The following is a 24,991-nucleotide window of genomic DNA, read 5'->3' as shown; positions in this document are numbered from 1 at the left end:
ACAGATTACACCTAATCCCATCAGATGGAAAGATCAGCTAACGGTGCCCGTGACATTTACGTGCAGCGCATGCGTTTTTGTGCGTGCGTGCACGTGCACGCTCGTGCGTTTGCATCCATAAGTGTGCATGTGTTTGCACACTTGTGGGGGGTCGATATTAAGATAACAATCAATGACCTTCATTTCTTCCCCTTGACTGAAATACCTCATTTGTTCAGTGTAATGAACTCCTCCTTCTCTCCTCCCTTACCGGATTTACCCACTCTGTCTCTTTATTGTGGCGTTTTTGTTCTGTTTCTTTTTTTCCCACTTTCCTCGCAATCGCTGTTTTTGCTCTGCTACACCGTGGAACAGTGGAAAAGCTTTTTATATCCCACACATCACAGCCTAGTTACAATCAATAGCATTTATGTCTGCTTGAATCAGAGGGTTCGTGAGCAGTACGGGCACCATCCACGCGCCCCTGTCGCCACACACACACACACACATGCACACATACGTATGATCCCGTGCGCATGTGCCGCCCACACACACACACACGCGCACACACATCTGAAATCATCCATCTTCTCCATAACATAATTAGAATCAGCAGCTCTAAGATGACTCACGCTGCTCGAGACAGAGACTAAACTCGGCTTTGATGGGAGGGTGGGGGTCTCCACTCCACTAAGAAACTGGCAGGCTCACCCCCCAAAACAGAACAGATTTAAGGTGTCAAAGAAAATCAGCTCAAAGTAAATTCAATTTCACTGCTCACAGTGTTCTGAGTAAATTGCAATCATCTAAATCCATATACATATATGAGAAGGAAAGGAAAGGAAAGGAAAGGAAAGGAAAGGAAAGGAAAGGAAAGGAAAAGAGATTAGATGAAAGGAGAAGCACAGGTTAAGATAGCAGCAGAGGGAACAGATGAGATGAGCAGATCAGAAAAAGTGGAGGGGAGAATGGGGGAACCAAAGAAGCCTTAAAAGAGAAAATGAAGAGATGGTGTGATAACAGGGATAAAGACTAGAGGTTGATGAAGACGAGGACAGTAAGAGGAGGTGTATGAACGTGTGTTTGTGTGCATGTGACTGCGAGAGAAAGAGCGAGAGAGCATTCGTGAGTATATGTTAGTTTATTGATTGTTAACGCGTCTGTTCTCTCTCTGTTGCGGTGAGATAAGGCAGAGAAAGCATTTTTCAGCGTCCTACACACACACACACATACACACACACACACACACCTGTCCTTAATATTTGAAAGTGTAATGATTGATTGCTGAGTAGCAGGTTTGACATTGAGCCCAAAGAACGCACGGCGGTAGGTCCTGCCACCTTTGATATTGCTATAGCATCGTTGTCTCACGTGTACGTGTACATGCATGGCTCCTGGTGTGCGCCCGTGTGTTTGTGTGTGAGCATCCTGATAGGTGTATATAGAATGGGAGCTTAGAGGCCAATGTTCCTGCCGTGCCAATAAATCACCCTACTAAAATATTAACATGTAGGAGCCTATGTATGAGTGGGGAGGGAGCACATGAGACCAGCTCACTTGACTCTGGGAGAGTAACGCTGACGTCACTGTGTACACCAAGAACATGTTTTTTTGTTCTTGTTTTTTTCTTGTTTGAGTTGAGCAATCCAGAAGTTTTTGGGTACTACGGGAAGTTTTAGGAATCCAGCACAAAACTCATGTTCTGTTCAGTATCCCAGAGAGCTGCATTGCTGCTAGCTTCAAAGACATTTTAACAAATATTTATTCTGAATGGCCAACCTAATACCTGACTACGTCTTTATCCTGTATCCCGTCAGACCTCAGAATGGCTCTATGATCCTCTACAACCGTAAAAAGGTGAAGTACAGGAAAGATGGGTACTGCTGGAAGAAAAGGAAAGATGGCAAGACCACCCGAGAGGATCACATGAAGCTGAAAGTCCAGGGAGTAGAGGTGAGAGGCTGCAGTGGAAAAACAAGTCGATGATCTTGTTTGCCGCTGAGTGTGGTTTCACTGCCAATCTTGTCTCTAACTCACTCTCCTTCACTTGGAGGGGCTGCATACGTGTAGCACAAACGAACACACATGCCGAAGCTACAGGCCACTTTGTGACCTGGGAGCAAGTGGTGCCAATCTTTCTTTCTCTCCCTTCCTCCTCCTGTCCCTGTCTCAATCCCTCCCTCTGTCTCCCCTCTCTCTCCCTCTCTCTCTCTGTGAAGGATAAGAGTGTGTTTGGCCTGAGGCCAGGAATGATGTCAATGCCTCCTTCAGCAGAACAGAGAGGGGTATCGATCCAGTCTCAAGGCAGCGTCTGTGTGTGTGCGAGTGAGTGTGTGTGTTTGAGTCACATCAGCTAGCTCAAAAATTGATTATTCAGCAGGAATATACCAAGAGGTGAGAGGAGTGAGCATGCATGTGTCAGAAACAGAAAGAATGATTTGGAATGGGGAGCGAAGGAGGAGGCACATGGATCCTTGTGGAGGGCTCAGTAGTTTTGCATTAAAGGAGAGCTGGAGACACAGACGTAAAAGGAATAATTGAGATCAAGTATTCCCTTTTGCAACTCACAGCTCCACGCTCACGTCCCATTTCACATGCATTTCCCTGCAAATGTTCATGGATGCACATGCTCAAACACATACACAAGGCAGCCGCTTCTCTCCCTGGTACTTGGTCAGTAATTGTTTATGTCACTGTTTCCCATGACCCCTCAAGCAAGTAAGTAAGTAAGCAGTGTGTTGAGCACGGGAATGAGGGAACAAGGAAAGCAGCGAGATGAGCAGAGGGAGAGGAGCAGGAGGATGGGGAGCGGCAGGAAGCATGAGAGGAAAAACATAACCCTGGATGGAGAGCCTCCTCATATCGAATGGAAATATATGGAAATGCACTCTGCCTTTGGCAAAACACACTTTAGATAGAGGGCTGGCTACTTCTGAGAAGAGGCAAAATGGCGAGAAAATACAAGTGTGTGTGTGTGTATATGAGAAAGAAAACAGGGCAAGTTTTAACTGTGGATTATATACTGCCTGATTGCTGAGTATTTGCGTTTGTGTGCAATATTGTCTGCAAAAACAACCACTTTATGTGCTGCATGTGGGTGTGATCGTGTGGGTGTGTGATTCTTGATTGTACTGCGTGCGTTGACCTTGATAGAAGGCTTTTCTGCCATCATTTCATCCTTCTTCTGTCAAAAAGAAAAGCTCACTTCATTAAGGCCGGGTATTGATTCCTCGATACATTTTGAGTATTGACTAAAAAGTTTCCACTGCGCAGATGATCAAAAACTGTCAAAAGCTCCAAACTGGAGTCTGACTTAATCCACGGTCAGACTCTATATCTTGTTCACGTATTCTCTAAGATAAGATGTTTACTGGTCCAAGTCATATTTTTGTGATTGCTCTGTTGCAAAACAATTTCATATTCTTTAACTTCAGGTATTACAAAATCATATTGCAGTTTGTTTCGGCGGGTTTGAGAAATCTCAGCTGTTTTACTGGCACCAGTTTGCACTATTTTGTACATGCACTATGTCAGCATCCCACCCTGGATGAAGTCCATACCAAACCCCGCTTTTCATCATACTTTCTCACACTTTATGCTTTGCTCTCCTCCTCCTCCTCGTCTTCTTTGTCCCCTTTACTGTTGCTGATCTGTCTTGCAACGTCTGTAAGCCGACAACATTGTAACTTTTTGTGAATTCCAAGTGGGTTATGCCTAGTCTTGCAGAGGCAGTAAATTTCACAATCTCTTGTGCTATAATTGTCAGCATCAGATTTATGGTATTTTAGAAAAGACATTAGGAAAAAACGCATACAGCATGTTTGCAATTTAGTTTTAGCACCGCAATCAATACAACCTAAGTGGGTATAACCTAAGTTCTCCTCTCCTGTTCTGTCCTTCAGTGTCTTCTCCCCCTCTCTTCTCCTTTTTTGTTTTTGTCTTGCTTCCGCCATCCCCCTTCTTCTCTCGTTAACCAATGTAATCTCTTTTCCTCTCCTCTCCTCTCCTCGCCTCTCCTCTCCTTTCCTCTCTCTAGTGTCTGTATGGCTGCTACGTCCACTCCTCCATCATCCCCACCTTCCATCGTAGATGCTATTGGCTGCTGCAGGTAAGCCCACTGCCCTTTCCCACCTTTCCTTATCGCACAGCATTTATACACATTTTTTTTTTTAAAAAAACCTTTAAAAAAAGATTTCATAGTGTTGTGATGACTTGTTATTACTTGTCATTTAAAGCACCATTTGTCATTTTGGGGCTATTCCCCCTCCCATTATGGCCACTCCATGGCATTTATTTCAGCTGTGTTAGTTTTTATTTAACATTCTACCTAAAAAGGATTGCTAGAAATTATCTAGTATATCATTAGTTTTACACAGAGCTTCACCTGTTAAATTTTCAAAACAAAACACTAAGCTAAACCATAAAGCAGCAATAAAAGTCCTCCTCTTCTGAATTAATGAGGCAGACTCGGACTGCTGGAAATACTGTCACAAAACTGGGCTCCTAATAAAACTTAATGTTGTTTGGCCAAAAGGAGTTTCCTACACACACAATTAGACCGCTGGACTACACCTAGAATAGGCTCGGCATCTATAGCGGGTCATATACAATGCCATGCCTTGCAGAGCGGCAAAAACATTTCTTCTCCAGAAGTTGACTGTAACTTCCTTGAGCACAGTGTGATGCCTAACACTGAGACTCGATGCTCACGGCGAGCATGAAGGACTCAGCCACTAGTCTCCATGTGGTCCTCTCCAAGAAAACACCCCGAAGCTGCAAACAACACACACACAACCTGCTCTCACGAACTCGCACGCACACACAGACTTACGTACAGATGTCTACTGTGTATGAAAGCGTGTTGCTTTTCAACAGAGACGTTGGACTTACTCTGCTGCTCATGTGAGAGACAGCACAGAGCAGCATTTGTGTGCACGCTCCCCACGCACACCCATACAGGTCTCACTCTCTCTTTTGGGACATATAGTCACCAGGACCTCATCATCTTCAGATGGCAGGCTACATGATTCATCATAACATGCCTGCATACATTTATATACTCGTCCTCTGTCTCTCTGTCCATTTGAAAGAAAATAATGATTGAATACCAAGCTATGGAAATGTAAAATATGGAAATGTATACTTATTTATTCATTCATTTCCAGAATTTCCTGCATAATTTGTCACATTAAATTTACAAGAAAATTTCTGCCATCAGAGTAAATTGAACATGCCCTTACCCAATACATTTTTTTGCAACACGCCCCACTAGTTAGACTCTCGTGGTCTCCGGTTTTGAAGGGAAATTTGACTTTCTTTATCTTTAATGTGCCATTTTCTGCTCCTTGCACATATATCAAAACACATCAGTGGAAATGGTCATAAATCAGTCTACGAATGCTGTTGCATTGCACAGTGAGGTGCTGTAGCAGCCTACTGTGCTATCCTCTTTCGGAGAGAAAAGTGTTCCACCTCAGCAGGTCCTCCCCTCACCTGAGTCTGTCTACTGAATCTTTCATCAAGAGGAGCTTCTCTCTCTCTCTCACTCTCTCTCCACACACATACACATACACACATGCAAGTGAATGCACTTGTTGAATCATTCATGGGGTAGAAATTCCATAGGTCTGCTGGTGACCTGCAGTATAGTGAGAATTGTTCTCTTCCTATGTTCTCTCTCTCTATATAAACGTAACACACACATACATGCACAAACACACATGTAGGCACTGCAGGGTTAGAGAGAGTGATGAGTGGGCTCAGGCTGATAAATCTTTTATGGGCAGGTGAGAGAATCTTATCTGACACGCAATGTCCGACCTCCGTATCCTCCGCTTTCTCTTTCACTTTCCTTATGCACTTCTCCTTCCATCAGTCCTGATGTTGATATCTTTTTTAAAGATTTTTTTCTTTTTCTCTCGCATAGGTGGGAAAACAGTGAAATCGCTGAAATGATGAGCTTATGCCACATGTGTGCATGCCTTTGTTTGTGTGTCCTTACTGTTTGCTAGAACCCAGACATTGTGCTGGTGCACTACCTGAATGTACCGGCGGTGGACGACAGCGGGAAGCCATGCGGCCCTGTCCTCTGCTCCATCAACACCGACAGGAAAGAGTGGGCAAAGTGGAGCAAGGAGGAGCTCATTGGACAACTCAAGCCCATGTGTGAGTTCTCTGTGCATCAGCACTTACACGACCTTCCTCCTACTCTCAAGCACTCAGGTTTTTAGCCCTCGCGCTTTTACTAAATTCGGGAGTGCGGCTAACCCCGGGTCAGTATCATTCCACTTGTCGTGTTCAAGTAACACCGGCAAAGATGCTGAAGAACCCAGACAAGCATGAAAATGAATCAGTAGACAGTTAGTATGGAACATCTAAAGCAAAGATCGTTTGGTTCACTGGCTTGTTTTTATCTTTGGCAGCAGAATGGAGCCCCGTCTGGAGCTGTGCCATCACTTATCAAAAGAGACAACAGGTGTTGCAGCGGTTCATTGTTGATCCTATGAGGGGTTCGCTGTTGCACTGAAAAGAAATATGTGATGTAACTGCAGCAGCTCACCGTTTAGTTCCTCGTTGTAAATCAGTGATCCGAAAAAGAAGAGTGGATGTGCCAAAACATGCTTTAAGATATTAATAATTACCTTATGTTGATTAACATGTGAATAAATGATATGCACTGTCATTAAAAAGAATCTTGTTCTTTAAAAATCCATTGTAGTAAGAGATATCTACTACATATTTTCAGGCTTTATGCAGTTATTTATATACATATATAGTTTTTGATGGCTCCAACAGTCAACGCCATGCTGCCACCTAGAGGCAGATACAAATTGCAACCACTAAATTGAGGGATTGAGGGAAAGAAGACAGGGATGCCTGAAATATCCATCATGTATTATTCATAAATGAGCATCAGGGAGTAGATAACTCCAGTACACACACTAGCGCACATATACACACACACAGATCTAATCGCACCCATCTTTTGATCTGCATTGGAGGGGCAAATAAGGACAGCTGCCCAAAACTAAGTGGCTTGTTGACTTAAGTACTGCTTCATTTCTTCTTCTCGCTTCTCCACATGTCCTAATTTGTTCACACAGCTCTCTGCCTTTTTCCCCCTCCCAGTGCTTCTGGTTTGATCACTGACTTGATCCCTCAGTGGTCAAAGGGGTTTTTATTGGCATTAGACCTCTGACACTTAGACTGGTGTTTGGTGTTTGTTATCCTCTCTGAAAAAATGAGACGGCTACATACTGAACCTGTAAATGAATACAGCTAGTTTAAAGTTTGGAAATATCTTTGGGTAGTAAATATCTTGCAAAGTAAGCAAATTGTACATTTAAAGGGTATTTACTTAAAGTTTTCGCAGCAGTTGTATCAGAGTCCTCATAAAGTCAGTTTTCAGTGTAGATTCTGAACACTAGAGGGTGCCATTACACACTCTTAGATGAGTTAATACTACAATATGTTACTAGAAAATTTGACCTGAAAGTATGAAAGGACAGAAAATGATGACAAATGTTTGGTTCTTTGTTGATGTTGATGTTTTGTTTTGTTTTCTGCCAGGTGCTGGAAGCAGCCTGCATCAGAAATGTTCCAGTGTCAAGCAGCGCATCATCTCCTCCAAGCAGGAGTCAGGAGCAGCAGCAGGAGGGGGAACTGCAGTCGGTACCAATGTAGCAGCAGGCCAGAGAGCTGAGGAAGCAGATGGCACAGAGGTCCAGAACAGCGACGTGTCAGAGGGCCAGACAGAGCCCAATCCTGGAGGGGGGAGGAGCAGAGCAGGTGGAGGAGAGAGGAGGAATGGCAGGATACCCAAACCCTCCTTACTCCCACAGAGCAGCATGGAGGTGTCTTCTTCTACTTCCACCAACCAGGTGGAGGTCCCTGACACCACCCAGAGCTCCCCGCTGTCAATCACCAGCGACATGGCTGACAGTCCTGCTCTTGCAATTGGAGCGGGCTTATCACAGAGCACAGCTGTGTTCATGTCTGAGGTCACCACGCTCACTGGGGATTCGGTTTATTCCGCCGGCCACACCCACCTGCTGGCAGCTACCCACGACAGTGCCACCGCTGGGATTCTGTTAGCTGTTGCCCCTGAAAACCAGAGATTTGCATCATTTCCTGGTGGAGTAGGATTGGGCGAGGGAGGAGAGTTGGTCCTGTCCAGCTCTTTAGACTCTGGTGGAGCAGTCAGCCTTCCTGAAACCACCATGACCTTTGACCCCGATTGCTTCCTCAACAATCCCAAGCAGGGCCAGACATATGGAGGAGGTGGAGGGAAGACTGAGGGCTGTAACGGTGATGATGGAGGCCTCCACTGTTCCTCTAATGGCTTTGTCTACAGCCCAACCCTCGTCAACAACATCAAGACGGAAGCTACACCCCTAGAACAACCCCTGTCCACTCAGAGTAGTTACGTAGGAGAAGGAGCTGGCCTCAGCCCCAGCACCACGCTGGAGCAAATGGATTTCAGTGCCGTCATGTCATCAGCCTGTGTCCCAACCCTGACCCAGCCTTCACACCACCCTTCCCCGAGCCTCTTCCTCCAGGCCTCCCCTCAAACAAGCCAGCCCTCCCAGCTGCAGACCAACGGTACTGAGGCAACCCAGGAATCTGGCGAGGCCCAGGCTTACATAGGCCTGCCCACGGTGCCAACAGACTCTTCAGTTGCCAATGGAGACTCACATACACACCTCCATCAACCCAGGACAGACCAGCAGGCCCTGTGTGCAAGGAATGGGAAAGGATCAGCAGTGGGTTCCTTTCCCCTGACACCGCAGGATACCACTGTCGACCAGTCAGGCAGCAGAGGACACCAGGAGGTCGGAGGCCTAGACAAGCCTGCTGAGAATGGGGGAGAGTTACTGCTCAAGACCGGAGATCCTCGTGAAGCTTATGCTAGTGTTGACACAGAGCACTACCTCCAACCCACAGATGACAACGGAGGAGAGGAAGGCGGAGGAGGTGGCGGAGGAGGAGGAGGGGAAAATGAGATCCTTTGTAATGGTGTGAACTTGTCAGGGGCAAGCAGCTCAGTGGTGGCCAGTCCTCAGTCAATGGCTACAGGCGCAACCATTGAGGGGGCGCTCTACAGCTCTCCACTTCCTCAGCAAGGTGGGGGGGTGTCAGCTGCAACAGCTGGAGCAGGAACAGCCATCAGTCTGGAAGGCTTTGAGGCTTCTTTTGGAAGCCAGTTTTCTGATCTCATCAATGATTTCATCTCAGTTGAAGGGTCTGGGAATGGAGTCGGGGCAGCTGTCAATGGGGTTCTGATGCCCCAGGAGGGGGCAGCAGGAGAGGAGCAGGGCACAGCAGCAGGCCACTTGCAGGGCTCTGAGGTGGAGCAGGGAGCTTTGGGATTGCTCCAGGAGACTGGGAGGCTGTTTGGCGTGACAGACTACTCCCCAGAGTGGTCTTATCCAGAGGTTAGTAAACCCAACTTGATTGTCATTATTTATTCATAATTATTCCCTACAGTTAAATTAGTCTTTGCAGCACATGACTGAAGGTGGCTCGTATGAACGTTAAGCACTGAAGTCATGCTGAGCACAATTTGTACCGCCAGCTTGCTTGTGTGGTCATTAAGGAGACAGAATATTTCAGACTCAGCTGACTGGATTTTGATGAAATTTCAATATTTAACTGATTCTTCAGGATAGCCTCATTAATTTACCCATGTACCATTTCTAATATTCCAGACACCAGTCTGTGATATAATTACGACAAATACTTAAGATAAGACTGCATCTTGCCGCCATCATTTCCAAAAGCTATGGCGTACCAAATGTTATGGCGGACTGAAACTGCCAAAATTTAAATTAAAGAAATATCAGAAATAAAAAAACTGAGTTAAATACCACATAAACTACTTTGTAACATAAATTGATATTTTAGTTTTACCTTTATTTTCATCTCTCTATATTTTTATTTTTCTCATCAACTACAGACATCACAGTTTATTTATGTACATTTTAAAATTAGGAATATTGTACAAAGGTAAATAAATACAAAAGGCAAAGCAAATCAATTCAGTTTACATTTTATTAATGGCTTGTTGTGTGCACTTTTAATATTACTTTTCATACATTTAAAAGCATATTTGTATTTATTTAATAACTCCTTTATTTAACTATTTATTGTTTTGGCAGTTTTAATCATCCATAAAAGTCTGCTACTGTGTTTTTACAGCTTTCATTTGAATCATCACCAATACATCCTTTTCAGGTTTAGGTTTCCTAAAACAACAACAGTTTTCTCCAAAGGCCAGTGATCCATTTTTGCACTAAATGCCTCCTTAATTTGCCGGCAATGATGATCTTCATGTATTGCATTATTTTTAGCTACACTGGCAGGAACACAGAACAGCTTCATTCAGGCAGTTCAAGCTAATTTGCTGCGCTTTGATGTAAGGAGTCGCACAGCCTCTAGGGGCTGCTAGCAGTCACAGATCTGTCATTGCCAAAGTAGCAGGTAGCCTACTTTGTAAATGAAGAAGAAAGCAAATATTTAGGTGCCTGGGTCCCGGACATTTGTCTTAGTCACAGATGGGGGTTTTGATAGAAATAAGGCATTCTGCATACTAACACACATACACACATCAAGTGAAGTGCCTCATTTCTCTAAGACTGTTGTTTAAACTTATACTCTGTAGCAGTGTACTGTAAACACACACACACAAAAAGCTACACTGTGTGATATTACTCTGAGACATTTACCTGTCTGCTGCAGGGTGGAGTGAAGGTGCTCATAACAGGTCCATGGTTGGAGTCAAGCAGTGAGTACAGCTGTCTTTTCGACCATATCAGCGTCCCCGCTGCCCTCATTCAGCCCGGGGTGCTGCGCTGCTATTGTCCAGGTAACACACTTGTGCATGTGAAGACTCTGTTTTGTCTGTTTTTTTTTTTTGTTTGTTTTGAATGCCTTGGTATTTCTTTGTGAAGCACTTTGTGATCTTTGTCTTCAGAGGTGCTAAGAAATAAATTTTTGCTTTACTTACTTTACTCTCTCACAACTCACACGTTCCTTTATTTATAAATTCAAACCTTGGTCTGACCTTGATAATAAGCAACTTTTGAAGAAAGGAAGACCCTGACATGGTTGCTTTTCAGGAGATGCAATCATTTTAATATTACAAGATGATACAAATGAACACAACAGGGTTTGGTTTTTTTTTTGTTTTTTTTTTTAGGATTAAGTAAATGATACTTGACTATCAGGATGTTTGATCAGTGTGATTGGGGTAAAGTTCAAGGAAATACTGACTTGGATAATCAGAACATTCACGATATATAATCTGTGATTGACTAACAAACTTTCCTTAAGTTAGCCTTTGACATTTACCACTGCAGTTCATCCACTGCAGACACACTCCAACACCTTTTTGATATCCGTCTATTTCCAGCCCATGACACAGGACTAGTGATGCTGCAGGTAGCTATGGGTGGTGAGGTCATCTCTTCCTCTGTGGTGTTTGAATACAAGGCACGCGACCTTCCAGCCCTCCCATCGTCTCAGCACGACTGGCTGTCCCTGGATGGTGAGGACCACAATTTTCTGTGTACTGACGGCTGCACTTGTTTCAATGACTTTAGCATGTACCTGGCTTATTGTGTACACAGAGTGCCGATATAAACCTGAGTTTTGTAAAAACACACACACACAAATCTGTGTGTATGTGTGTGTGTGTGTGTGTGTGTGTATGATGCTGCTCTGTTCTATTCCCTGATTCTCACATCCTGGTGTGAGATGCTTTTTGTTTGTTTCTCTGTACTCAGTGTAATCCTGACCAGTTTTTCCCGCTGCTTGTCTTTAGTGCATTCTTCTCTTCTAGCAAGCAGCTGTTTTTCCGTAACCCTCGCCTGCATGCAAATTGTCTCTAGCAGTAAACTGTTTTGATGCCTGTTGTTTCAATAGCGCAGGCATGTACCAGGCTCTTTCATCTTCACTGACAGCATTCATAGAGATGTTCGGCTTTGCCTGGTTGGCTTTGTTTTGGGCAGAGTCGCTTATTACTGAGTCTTGTTTGCATAAAGGATTATTTTGTTTGAGCTGTAGATGTTCTGTGTGATTTTAAAAAAAACGTACTTTAAAGATGATAGAGAAAAATTAAACTTTCTTTGAGTGATCTGGAGGAAGGGGGGGCGCTTTTGTGTGCAAAATTTATCTCCTGAATCAATTCCAGTTCGGAAACGCACGGGTCTCCTCGGTAAAGGCATGTCCTGGGTCTGCGTTCGCCCCCGTCTCTGCCTTGCGCAATGCGGCAATGCGGCTCCCCGCAGCAGGCTGGCTGATTTTTTTTCCTTTTTTTTTCGCTTTGCTAGAATGAAGGGCAAGGACATAAAGGCACAATCGCGGACCATTTGACAGTCGAAATGCTGGGCACCGCTGGCAGTGGCGCTGTGCAGCCCATGCTATATTTAGACTCTGTGACTGACTGTGAGCGGAGATAGCGAGGCTTGGCGCGTTTCCCCCTCTCTTGTCCTTTGTTTGGCCCCATATGTGAAGTAGAGGCTCAAAGTATGTGAAGCATACAGATAAATAACTACAATCAAACACCCGTAGCACCCGGCTTTGTCACACACCGTTGCTCCAGTGTGTGCAGACATGCTGACGACCAAGCCTCCTGCAGCTCCGAGTCTGGCGGGCGGATTTGAAGCGCGCTGTTTTGCCAGACACAACGTGGAGACTGCTCGCTCCCTCTCTCCTTCTCTCTTGCTCTCTCGCTCGCTCGCTCTCTTGCTCTCTCCCTGCACTTAGCTGTGTTTTTTTGCACGGCTGGAGTAGCAACGTGTGAGTCGCACACTTCAAACTAACGGGGTTGAAGCGGGAACAAGAACAAAGAGAAGCAGATAGAGAGAGACTCGCTGTTTGGGTTCGTAGCTTATTTGATTTGTTGATGTTTTTTAACTGGTCTTTGTAGCTCAGCTGAGTTTTTTTTTTCTTGTGTTGTAGATGGACATAAACGTCCCAATTTTTCCCCTTAATTCAGAGCTGTGGAGCCTTTGCTAGTTTTCCATCCCACGTTTTCTGTCAGTTTCTTTTTTAATTTCAGTAGTTTCCATGTGGTTGCCCTGCCAGTCGATTTTAAACAAATGCAGGTGAAGCTGCCACACGATGCCGTCACGCTGGCTCCCAGCCTTTTTGAGTTGAGTTGTAGAATTGTGGATGAAGCTTGTCTGGTTGACCTGTTCGGTTTCAGCACCACCAGGAGTGGACAGAGCCTCTGAACACTAAGAAGCTCACGTAGAGAGGCCCTGATCAAAACAAGCATATAGAAGAGTGTGGGGATGCAGATGTGTTGTTTGTGGAACATTTTGGCATGTTTGGATGTTCACGTTCGTTTTTGAAAGTTCCTCTGTTTTCATAATTCCCCCAAAAATGGTGTGTTTAATTGATGACAAGAATTCTCAGTGACCTGTGTGTAACAACAAAAACAAAACAAAAACGAAAGCATTTTACTTTTTGGTAGAGTTTTGGCACAGGTTTGATCATCAAAAGCATATTTAGCGATGTGCTATAACACTGGAGACTTTCAAATTTGGTGTTTTTGTTTGTCACTTTGGCCAAAACTCAAAAGAAATCGGGAAGTCTGAACAGCACAGTAAATCCACAGGTTCAGGGATAATTATTGTCAAGCAAACTCTTAAAAATCAGAGAAGAAAAGAGTTCAACAGGTGAAAATGTGTCGATATAATGAAAATGCGGTTTCTTGCTGGTCAGTCAAAAAAATTTGCACACAAAATAAACAGTTTATAAAATAATGTAATAACTGTGCAAAATAAGACTAATATTAGCAGCAGTAATTATAAGACCAAGTAGAAAATTAATTACAAAATAATAAATTCAATATTTTATTGAACAGTTAAAAAGGGGAATAAAATGACCCATTTAACTGCCTATTTTCAGTTAATATCTTCAACTTCATTATGGTATTTTATTGTATTAGCTTTTTCTATTAACCAGAAATGAATACTGTAGCAGATATCAGGGTCTATTCTTTTTCTCTGTGTGTGTGTGAGTGTTTACATGCTGATGCGTTGGTGATAATAGGTGAGGACAGGTGTTTCTGATGTGTTTGGCTGCTAAAACTATTGTGTAGTGTTTTTGCCTTGTCGTCAGCTGAGCTGTTTTGCTCTGGGATTGGCAGAGTGGAGTGGGAGGAGCCTGAGCCCCTCTGTCACTGTCATGGCCCCACCCACCTCTGGTTTAGTCTTTGTGCTTCAGGCAGCAGAAAGAAAAATAGGAGTGAAATGAGAGCAGAGCAGAAATAGAGACTCGGTGAGAGAGCAGCAGGTGGAATGACATAATGTGCACTGCAGCAAAAACCGCAGCAGCCCTGAAACAAAGGGTCACATGCAACCCTGCTACAGACATAAATCTGCATTGCATACATGCTTATTTACACTCTCACACTCTTGTTGATAATAATGGGAGTCATTAGATTTCAGCCAATATTGAATCCCTTCTGCTTTTAAGCTTCTCTATAGCATTTATTGAACTCTCACATGGATTTCCCTAATGCCACAGTTTGGTGGTGCTTACAGCTTTAAATGTCCCACCTTCATTTCTGTAGATACCCAGTTCAGGATGTCTATCTTGGAGCGTTTGGAGCAGATGGAACAGAGGATGGCTGAGATAACCAATCAAAATCCCAGCTCAGAAGCCATGGCAACAAAGGGAGGAGGAGTGGAGGGAGGAGGAGCTACTGATCAGCAGTCTCAAGTAAGGCTGTTGTGCCTCTTACGATGAAAGTTCCCTTTAGAGCTTTAAAATGTGAAGGCGCACCATAAGAGAAGTGCTGAAAACCATGTGAAACCAAATTCAACTGTTTAAATTTAAAAGCAGCACCATCTGAAGTCATCTTATGCACAAGCAATACATGTAAGCCAAAAGCTCAGACTCCTCTAACACACTGTTTCACATAGATTTTTCTACTTTGAGCTCTAGATGATGTCAAAGAGAGGGGATATCCCTAATATGTGGTCATCTTGGGGCAGCTGTGACAATTCGGAGTGCTCTTCAAACCTTCTGTTTGCAAGTGTCAGCCAATTAAAGGAACAAAAACAAGTTGTTTTTCCTTGATTGATAATGAGCTGAATTTACAAGACAAACTTACAAAGCCTACTTAACAGCACAAATACAAGAATCTGGCCCTGTCCACATACAAAACTAGTGCTGATCATTCTTTAGTGAAGTGCTCAAAAGCAGCATTAGTTGCAAGGCTTTTTACTGGTTTTCCTTATATTGCAAAGGTGTTGCAGTATGGCAGAAAAGTTAGTGACACCTTGAAATATATTTTTAGCATTTGGAAAAGAGGTTGACCTAGTCTATTGTTTTATTTTACAATCTTCTAGATCTCTCCTGATCAGGGGTCATTCGAAGGTCGTGTGGTGGTGGTGTGTGAGAAGATGATGTCTCAGCCGTGCTGGGCTTCTTCTAATCAACTCGTCCACAGTAAGAACTCCAGAGGAATGACTTTACTGCATCTGGCTGCAGCTCAGGGTTATGCGGGACTCATTCAGACACTCATTCGCTGGCGGTGAGGAACACACAATTACAACATGCCATCTTGACGGCACAAACTGGAATGCCAGTAATTTTAATGCTATTTGTGTTTCTTTGCAGCACAAAGCATGCTGACAGTATTGACCTCGAGCTGGAAGTAGATCCTCTGAACGTAGACCACTTCTCTTGCACTCCATTGGTGAGCAATCAGTGCTTATTTTGTGCATATTGCTTTCTTTCCATTCCTCTGTGTGTGTGACATTGTTTTCCTTGGACTTCCATAGATGTGGGCTTGTGCTCTGGGCCATACTGAGGCGGCATTGGTGCTTTACCAGTGGGATCCAAGAGCTCTAGCTATTCCTGATTCACTGGGACGCTTGCCGCTAAACATTGCCCGATCCCGGGGCCACACTCGATTGGCTGAGCTCTTAGAGCAACTGCAACATAGTCCTCAAACTCAGGGCCAGCCTGCGGACACTTGGATGGATAGATGGAGAGGAGAGTCACAGACCGGTGGGATGAACAACAGCCCCAGCCCTAACCCAAACTCAGGTTTGTGGTTTCTCAACAACAGGAAAAGTTTTGTTTCACCCTCATAAATAACAAAGTTCTATTTATCCTCTGTCTATTATTATGGAGATTCTATTTACTAACTTCAGCCACCAACCTTTAATTATGAAAGTGTATGGATTTTCACTAATATATAGGTGGTTAGTTTAACTTAAGGGAGCTTTAAAGGTGTTGGTAGGCAGTCAGACTTTCTTTTCCTGAGCTAAGCTATCCTACTGCTGACTTTATTTATATACAAACTGATTCTGAAAATTTTGTTTGACAATCCAACAGTAAATCATTACACAGAAAACTGTAAATGATCACCACTATTTATGGTTTTAGCTGTAAGTGTAAGCGTTATTGTCGCTGTTTTTCCACCATCTTTGTTTCCCCAGAGCTGAGGAGAACCAGGGCAGGAAGCAAGCCAGACAACCAGAGCCAGAGCTGGAGCCAAACAGAACACAGACCCCATAAGGGAACCCAGGGAGAACAGGGAGGTCCACCCCCAGCCAAGAGGCTCAAACCCAACCCAGATTCACAGCAACAGCTAGCTAACTCGATCTCTGGTACCACCCCCCTCAACTCCTCTCCAGGTCCTAATCCTCAACGGTCTCCCCTCTCTAAGCCGCTACAGACTCAACCCACGAACCTCAGCTGTCAGAAGGCACCACTTACCAGGTCCAGCCCCAGCCAGCCTCAGCTTCCTAGTGCCCCATTCTCCCACCTGCAGGCCAGGATAGGGGGAGCTGGAGGGGGCAGCAGGTGGCGTCTGAGACAGACTCTGGGGCAGCGTAGCCTCGCCAGGAAGATTCTAGGAAAGGAGCGATTGGCCGTTCACCTGCGTCAAAGAGTGCTGTCTGACAGGGGAGAGGAAACACAGCTGTTGACCTATCAGGATAACGCAGATGACTTGCAGGTACAGATTTTTATGTGCAGTGTTGAGTTCGATCTCTAACCAAGCATTCATGCATGAACTGAGTAGCTGATGCAAACTCAAAAAGTACTCAAAATGGAAGTGGTAAATCATGTATTAATGTGCAGGAGGTAGCTGTAAGTATAAGATTTCAAAGTCTTTGAGATGAGTCATTTAAGTATAGAGTGTTAGGTGAGACTATTCAATAATCACCCAAAAAACTAAGAGTAAGTAGGTTTTGTAAATATTTAGGTAACCTTTCATTTTCATGATTTGCAGATGGACATCACAATGCTAGCTGATCACATTGTGGAGGCTTCAACTGGCAGACTCAAGCAGGAGGTTATTGAAGCAGAAATTGAATCCAGGAAGGTTGGGATCAGCAGTGATGTCAGATTACTGTCTGGTTACCTTGGTGAGGTGGAAAGGTGAGGTTCACATATTTGCATAAGTTATTGCATTGCTGTTTTGTTTTTGTTTTTTTAACAAACAACCATTCTCAATCTTATTATACTTTAAAAATAACATTTCTTTTCCTTAGGTTTCTAAACTCCAAACCTCAGACTCCCAGCCCCAAGCCAAACTCTCTCTCAGGGCCAGAGGATCAGCAAAGTCCTCAGGCTAAGCAAGCCCCATCCTCCCCCTCTGAGTGGACCTCCTTTCTTTGTGCAGCTATGAAGGAGGAGAGGTTGAAAACAGATTCCTCCTGTCTAGCCATGACTGAGGCAGAGCAGGGAGAGCTGTATGAGACCATCAGGCATGCTCTGCACTCCCTCAGAAAACACAAGGCGAGTGTAACCTAAACTCCTTTAGAAAAAAAACCAAACAGAATTTGTCTTTATGCTCAGCCTACAGTGACTCAATGTATCATCCTCAGTTGCATAATCCACATTAAAAAAAAACCAAGCTCAATATGATTGCAAACCATTTTACATATACAAAATTTAGACAAACTCTTGTCACTACAACAGGGTCCCATTCAGGAACAACGCAAAGAGATTGCAGCAGTGATTCAGCGCTGCTATAAGAGATACAAGCAGGTAAGAGTTAACAACATGTAGCCAAGATTAGCCTCTAACATGTCGCCCTGCAGTTCAATAGTGAAGTAGTGACACAGCAGTTGTAGTTGTGTTCCCTTCATAGATGTAAGCTAAATTATCAGGTGAATTTTCACTTTGATTCTCTCTCATACGTGGCTAAATCTGTAGTAAAAGAACAACAGATTTCAGTCCACTTGAAAAAGCAAATCTTGCGTGTACACGTATGCACTTCTTGTGTTTTTTTGCCTTGTTGTTCTAATATAGCAATCTGAGAGGAATATATATAACTTAATGTTGTCATAAACAGAAAGAAAAGATGTTCACATGATGGATTTTGTGTATTCTTGAGATTTTTATTCACTATTATTTTGCTTCCTGATCATTATGTAATATAGAAAAAAGTAAGCTCACAGGTCTGTAGTGCATCTGTGGGTCTTATCACGTGCAGACATGTTGCATATTGCAAAAGTATGTCTTTTCTGATCCCAGTGAGTTTTACGGCACTGTTGTCCTCTCTCCCAGTATGCACTTTATAAGAGGATGACCCTGGCAGCCATCTTGATCCAGAGTCGTTTCCGGAGTTTCCATGAACAGAGGAAATTCCAGCAGAGTCGTAGAGCAGCGGTCCTCATCCAGCAATACTACCGCTCCTACAGACACTCTCTCAGGCACGTCTCACACACGCACACACACAAAGGGAATAATTATCTTATGTATAATCTCTTACCCCTCATCTCTGCCTGCAGCAGCCTCCTAACTAAAAAACAGAACCAGGCTGCTCGCAAGATCCTGAGGTTCCTGCTCCGATGCCGCCACAGGTAAGACCTAAAACTCTTAATGCTGATTCAAACACAAGTCCACGCACATCCAAAGACACATGCTTGACGCTTAACAAACCCACTGCCACACATACACACACTACACTATTGCTAATAGTTGGTGTTGTTTTACTGTTCACGTGAAGCCCCTTGATGGACCATAGGCCTCTGAAGCGGGTGAGTCTTCTCTTGCTCTCTTCTCTCACTCCCTCTCTCCTGGTGGCTGATGCCTGTTTGCATGTCAGCAGAGGGAGGGGGAGAGGAGATCCTGGATTATCATCCTTCCATCTCGCTCTCTCTCTCTCTTCTTCCCTCCCTATCACCTTGTCTCTCTCTCTCTCTGTCTCTCTCTCTCTGCCAAACGATGTCAGGACTTGTGCATGACTGACATAGTTAGAGGAGCGATCCCTGCGTATGGTTTTCCTAGGGGCATGTTCTGACTGTAATTGCAAGGGGACTTTAAGTGTATTGCTTGGCCTGCAAGTCTTATTTTTTGTGCCTTGATGGGTGGGGAGAGTAGCAGAAGGAAGAATGTATGCGTCTGTTGGAAGGAATTGCTGGGAATTTGCTGAATTACGTGCGGCCTTTGGATATGAAAATGAAAAAACAAGACATGCAGTTGCATGCACACTTACACAAATCTCTGACTCTGAGACTAATATGTGTTTGCTCTTCTTCAGGGCCAGAGAGCAGAGAAAGGCCAGGGGTCCTGAGAGCCCACCACCAGGCCCCGCACAGAGCCCCCTCAGCCTGTGAGCAATCTATGTCCCCCTTCATCTTCTCCTTTTTCTGTCTCTTCTCTTCTGCCCTCTCTAAACTCCCTTCCCTTTCCTGACCCCTTTCCCTTGCTTTCTTCTTTCCTCGTCTCCCCTCTTTTCTCTCACCCCTCTCCCCTCTTCTCTCAAGATGAAAAAAAAAAAACTTTTCCCAGACAGACTGAGGACAGGATAGGTGTCCATCATGGCAGCTCAGACAGACAGACTGCTGGGCAGAGCCCAGGGACCTGGCTCTGCCCACAGCACTGATCCTCCTCCCCAGTTTCACTGGGAGGCCATCACATTAACCTCATGGCATTCTTTGCACTCTTCATGGGTATGTTTCTTTGCAAGAGCAAGTCGACGAGTCAAACCAGAGAAAACGAGGAAGCGCCCGACAACGGTATACCGCTGTTCACGGCGGCGGCCGGATGCACCGAAAGGCTCCCGTAATGAACAGCTCGCTCGAGAGAAAGGCTACTTTGACATGCAGAAAACAAACAAAACTTGCTGCGTTTTGTGTCCGAACAAAAATCCATGAAAGAATAAGAAAAACATAAACCAAAAAACTCACTTCTGTGTTGCATTTGCATGCAAGGTTTTTCGCTTATTCCTCCTCTCCATCAATCCCGAAGAGCTACAGTCGCAAATCATTCTGCTGATTTAGTATACCACAGTATCACCAACCACTCTGACTCGCAGGTGTGCAAACCTATTACTCAGTCACCCAATCAAAAAGGGGAGGAACTGCACTTGAATGTAAGAGGGGCATTGTTAGATAAAGGGATGGGGTCTGAATAACGATGTCTTAATTTGTTACATGGACTTTGTATGGAGTCGTTCTCAGAGGCGGCATTTTGCCCGCCCGATGTGGTGTGTCCGTGTTTGTTCAATTCAATGCATGTGTTTGAGCTACGAGCTCCTGCATGCTTGCCAAAACTGCTTTAGTGTTGTTTCTTTTGTATTTCTGTGTAATTGTGTCTCACTTACGTCCTCATCAACTTATCCTTGCCCTGTGTAATGTGAACTGTGTAAGGACAACTTACTTATTTTGGGTGCTTTTGTTTTGTTTGTTTTTTTAAAGGGAAAAAAAACTTTATTTATTTAAGGGTCTGATTATTTATTTAATTGGCTCAAGAGTGGTTGTAGCTCGAGGCTGGTTTTTTTCCCCCCATGTGATGAAATGCGACATGTTCCAATGGTTAAATGTCTCTGTTAGTTTGTTCTTTGCGTGAACCTCTAAATCCTATCTGTGGTTTTGAGGAGAGAGTCACATACCATTGCCTTGACTTCTTCTTGAGTCTGAGAGGTCTCTATGCTTGCTCTGTACAGGACATGGGTCCTATACCTGCCCCTATACAGGGCACTGGTCCCCATATTAGCCCATACGGGCAATCAAATCCATATTTTGGACTATTGCATATTCCTGTATATAAACTGACGAGGTAAGGGGATATGAGGACCCTGAAACTTTTTCATAAGAGGACTGTATTTAAGATTATAAATTATTTTACTCCCATAATGAGAACTTAAGACAGAGACCTGGGTACACAGGATGGCTGTATTGCTTGTAAATAATGTAGATAATACAAACGGATTAACGTGCATGAGATTTAAGACAAAGAAACAGCAAAAAGAACATGTTAGTGGCTATGGACTGTGAGAGGATTTTAACTGCTTCACTTTAAGAGTATCCAGTTATAAGTGTTACTGAAAAGAACATTTTGTTAAAAAGCATGCAACTTGAAAACTCTAATGTTAGAATTATAAGTGGGAAAAACAAAGTTAGCTGAAACAACGATCTTTCAGACAAAACATTTACACTTTGTGCTTTTCGTTTCTTGGCTAGCAAAAATTAAACTCCTTTTTGCCAGTAGTGCCAATTATTATGAATGCTATTTTGCCTAACAGTATGTTACGTTGGCGAAACCAACGCCCAAAAGATATCGGTAAGATCTACCGAGGCAACACGCAGACAATAAACCGCAGAAGAGATGTAGTGCCAGCGCAGCCGTAGGCCTCCTACAAGTTCTGAAGTTTGCCCAAGGCAGGCTTACGTATAGGTGACGATGCACGTGGGGAAGTGATGCCAATGGCGATGATGATCGTTTAAATGTGAGTGCAACGACTGACGATCCAAAAGAAAAGGAAAAAAAAAAAAGGGAAGAGGGCACTACATTCTTCACAATGTGGTTGTGCTTCAGCAGCATACTAGCTTTTATTAAGATCATTTATCACACCTACAGCGGATCCAACCTGGCCTCCAGTCTAAGCTTTCCATCCTCAAACAGAATGTCCTTCCCCGTTTTGGTTTTGACATATCATTTGACTTCTTTTCTTTTCTCCTCATTGTCACTGCCATAATTATACTACATGTACTTTAGACTTATGGAAAGCTCTGTTTAGAAAGTGCCTGCTCAATAACAGAAAAGTGCAAAATAATATCAGGAAGTATCTTATTGTGTGTCCTCTGAAAGGTTTCCAGTTAACCTGTTTGTTTTTTCCTAAATTGTGTGTTTTCAAATGAATCTGACAGTGTTAAACTTGACCTTAGTCTAAGCTGGAAGCTGTAATTGGGAATGTGGTGTGAATGAATGCTCATGGCCTGATTGACGCTGTGTGTTGCTTGCTCGGGCGAATAATTACACTATTGCTGTTAAGTCCTACTTTTTTTGTGCGTTTTTCAGTAATTAGAAGGGAGAAAACCGCTGAACTCAGCCTCCGTGTACTAAAGTATGAAAGGCACAGTCACGAGTCTGTTCGCCCTCCAAGAGGAAGCTGTGTTTTCTTTCACTTTGTCTGCTTTTCCCCTACAAAGAAAAATATTTTACAACATTTAAACAAAATCATAACTGGGCTTTTTTTTTCCTCATAGAGGACAAAAATATCTTTCACACACACTTCCTTTCTTTGTCTTTCTCCCTGTCTCACAAGGATGTGCATAGACACATAAACGCAAATGTACACACAGGTGCAAAAATAAAACGGCCACACGCTTTCTCTCTGTGCTTATGTCTTCGGGAACAATGAAATCTCTCCCTTAGATTTTACTCAGGGTTGAAGAACAGGGAGATGGTATGTGGAGTGCAATGACTGCTGGCACAGAGTTGTAACACTGCAGGTGACAGGTTGTGTACATTTGGGTGTGTATGTGTACATATTTGAATGTGTCGGGGATACGTCATCCACTTGTATCCACACTCTTTATAATAGTCTAGAAGCAGCAAATGTGATCTGTTTGCCTTATCTGAGAAGAGAGTGAAAAACACGCTTAAATATGAATTCCATTCAAAGCAAGTAATAGGATAGGAAAAAAATACTTATGCATTTGCTGTAGTCTTAAACGCACAAGATTCTTAATATAAGAAATTCATAAGTGATACAAAAAATAGGTAATGGCCCCTGAACACCTGAAAAACAAAACAAAACAAAAAAGTGAAAAGAGATAGCAGATTGTGAGATTAACAGCTGGAAGATATCGATTGTGTTCCATATGTTTTCTGAGGTTTCATCATACTGAGAGACAACCATGGTTTGGACAGTGCTGTTAGGAGCGTTCATACGGTATCACATGAATAACTTCTTAAACTGCCCTTCCTCTCACATCAGCACAACTAAAAGACACTGCTTTGAACTCTTTTATATAACAGACACACATGAACATACGCACATACACAACAACTTCTAAATGCTCAAGCTTACAGACCACACGCACACGCAAAACTGAACACACAGATTGCAGAAAATCCATCAATATGCTCACGTTTTTGGAGAGGATGGTGACTGTAAAAAGATTATGTAGAGTAGAAGAAGTAAAAAAAATAAAATAAAATAAAGAAATAAATACATAAATAAAAATAAGAAATGTTGCCATAGTAAACAGCTGGTTAACATGTGCAGAGATGGCCTCTGTTCTCTTAAGTCCGCCTAGAAATGAATGGTATATAACCTTTCAGGCCTTGTTTTGAGAGGGCGTGGCCAAACACCACATTGCATGCTAGAATGGTAGTCCCTCATAGATAATCTATGGCTAGACCTCTCCTTGCCTTCCTCTTCTTTCACTCCCCCCTGGCCCTCCCCGCTCTTCTCCCGCTCTCATCTCCTGCTGTATTCCCACCTTGCCTGCTGTTGTGTTCTCCATGCCTATCTCAGTCTCTCATTCCTTTTTATTTTGTAGCCTAGTTTTTAACTTCTTTTGTTTTACGAACATGCATGCACAAGCATCACTAAATTGTTGATGTTTTAAAAAGAATATTTTGTTGCTGAGGCCATGCAAAGTGTTTTGAATATTGCCCTTATATGTGGAAAATGTCTTCTGAATGCTTTACATAATTTCTGCTGTAAAATGATATCAGAATAAAAAAGAAAATTTGCACTTTAACACATTTCCTGGCTCGTATTTATCCCTCACTGGGTCCCTAATGAGAAACTTGCAGATTGCGATGCTCTACTGAAGGGATGTCAAACTCATTTTACACTGTGGGCGACATATAGCGGGCCAGACCAGTGAAACTCTCCTTTCTCTTCTATCAGTGTAAACAGGTTTACCTACACACTTGATTGCTGGGATAAGTATTAGAAAAAGAATTGATTTTAACATTCCAGCTCTTTGCCCAGATTGTCTTGTGATTAAAAAACAGAGTTTTTAGTTTATTTACAGAATATGTTCTTGCTTTTTTTTAATTACCGTGGACCTATTATAAAAAAACAAACAAAAAATCAAAAATAGAAGTTTATATAGTAAAAAAAAGCAGGAAGGTTTCTGTCATTTAATTAACTGTGCAGTGCATGATTCCGTCAGGCAGAAACTCCTCATCTGATTCTGAATCTGAGCCCATCTGTAACAGACTCACGCATTACAAGGCTGTCGAGGTGAGGACTCATCATGCAGCAGTCTCCCAAGTAATGCTTTGCATTAAAATGTGATTTTTTTAAGCTGGAAGTGCTTCGGTGAAAAGAAGATTCCTTCTTGCACAATGTGCATAATACTTTGTGTCGGTCAACTGTTCCGTCTTGTTTTTGTTTTTTTTATACTCAAATTTCCCATCGAGACGGCCAATCATCTTCCATATTTAGTTGACTAATTCTGCTGCCTGTCACTACCAGATCAACTGCCTATTTGCTCATGTGCGAAGGTAACTCTCCTTGGACAAACTGCCCGAAATGTGTTGACAGTGACATGTCAGGGATTTCGAGTCATTCTACACTTCAGATGGGTTAACTCCATTAAAAATTTTAATCTGATTATTCATGATGATGGATTTATCTGTCCTGAAGACTTTCTGTGTATCTGTAGTGGCATCAGTGATCTTTCATGATGTGGTCTGCTGCTAAGCATTCCTTACCAATATAAATAATTATGTGTCTCAACACATAATGCTCTGGTCATAATTATATCAAGGTGTTTCACATCAGTGAATG

At 43.3% G+C, this 24,991-nt stretch overlaps 1 protein-coding gene across 6 annotated transcripts in view; it reads left to right on the top strand.

Annotated features, from left to right (window-relative positions):
• The window catches only part of LOC134627939 (calmodulin-binding transcription activator 1-like), a 57,155-nt gene extending 33,215 nt beyond the window's left edge, over positions 1-23,940 (top strand). Inside the window, exons 5-22 of one of the 6 annotated variants that reach the window (XM_063474438.1) lie at positions 1,797-1,932; positions 4,016-4,087; positions 5,991-6,144; positions 7,549-9,413; positions 10,717-10,843; positions 11,390-11,524; positions 14,561-14,709; positions 15,342-15,526; positions 15,613-15,691; positions 15,777-16,044; positions 16,440-16,960; positions 17,237-17,385; positions 17,499-17,745; positions 17,929-17,997; positions 18,520-18,665; positions 18,747-18,815; positions 18,962-18,992; positions 19,496-23,940. In XM_063474438.1, the coding sequence (XP_063330508.1) occupies positions 1,797-1,932; positions 4,016-4,087; positions 5,991-6,144; positions 7,549-9,413; positions 10,717-10,843; positions 11,390-11,524; positions 14,561-14,709; positions 15,342-15,526; positions 15,613-15,691; positions 15,777-16,044; positions 16,440-16,960; positions 17,237-17,385; positions 17,499-17,745; positions 17,929-17,997; positions 18,520-18,665; positions 18,747-18,815; positions 18,962-18,992; positions 19,496-19,528 (4,435 nt within the window). In that variant the 3' untranslated portion in view covers positions 19,529-23,940. Of the gene's footprint in view, positions 1-1,796; positions 1,933-4,015; positions 4,088-5,990; positions 6,145-7,548; positions 9,414-10,716; positions 10,844-11,389; positions 11,525-14,560; positions 14,710-15,341; positions 15,527-15,612; positions 15,692-15,776; positions 16,045-16,439; positions 16,961-17,236; positions 17,386-17,498; positions 17,746-17,928; positions 17,998-18,519; positions 18,816-18,961; positions 18,993-19,495 lie in introns of all 6 variants that reach the window. The other 5 variants (XM_063474437.1, XM_063474434.1, XM_063474433.1 and 2 more) reach the window with 5 other exon arrangements.
• The last annotated feature ends 1,051 nt before the right edge of the window (positions 23,941-24,991 follow it).

The sequence above is a fragment of the Pelmatolapia mariae genome, linkage group LG5, assembly GCF_036321145.2.
Source record: "Pelmatolapia mariae isolate MD_Pm_ZW linkage group LG5, Pm_UMD_F_2, whole genome shotgun sequence".
Lineage (NCBI taxonomy): Eukaryota > Metazoa > Chordata > Actinopteri > Cichliformes > Cichlidae > Pelmatolapia > Pelmatolapia mariae.
The sequence above is the reverse complement of the archived record's forward strand: the minus strand, read 5'-3'. Positions and strand labels throughout refer to the sequence as shown.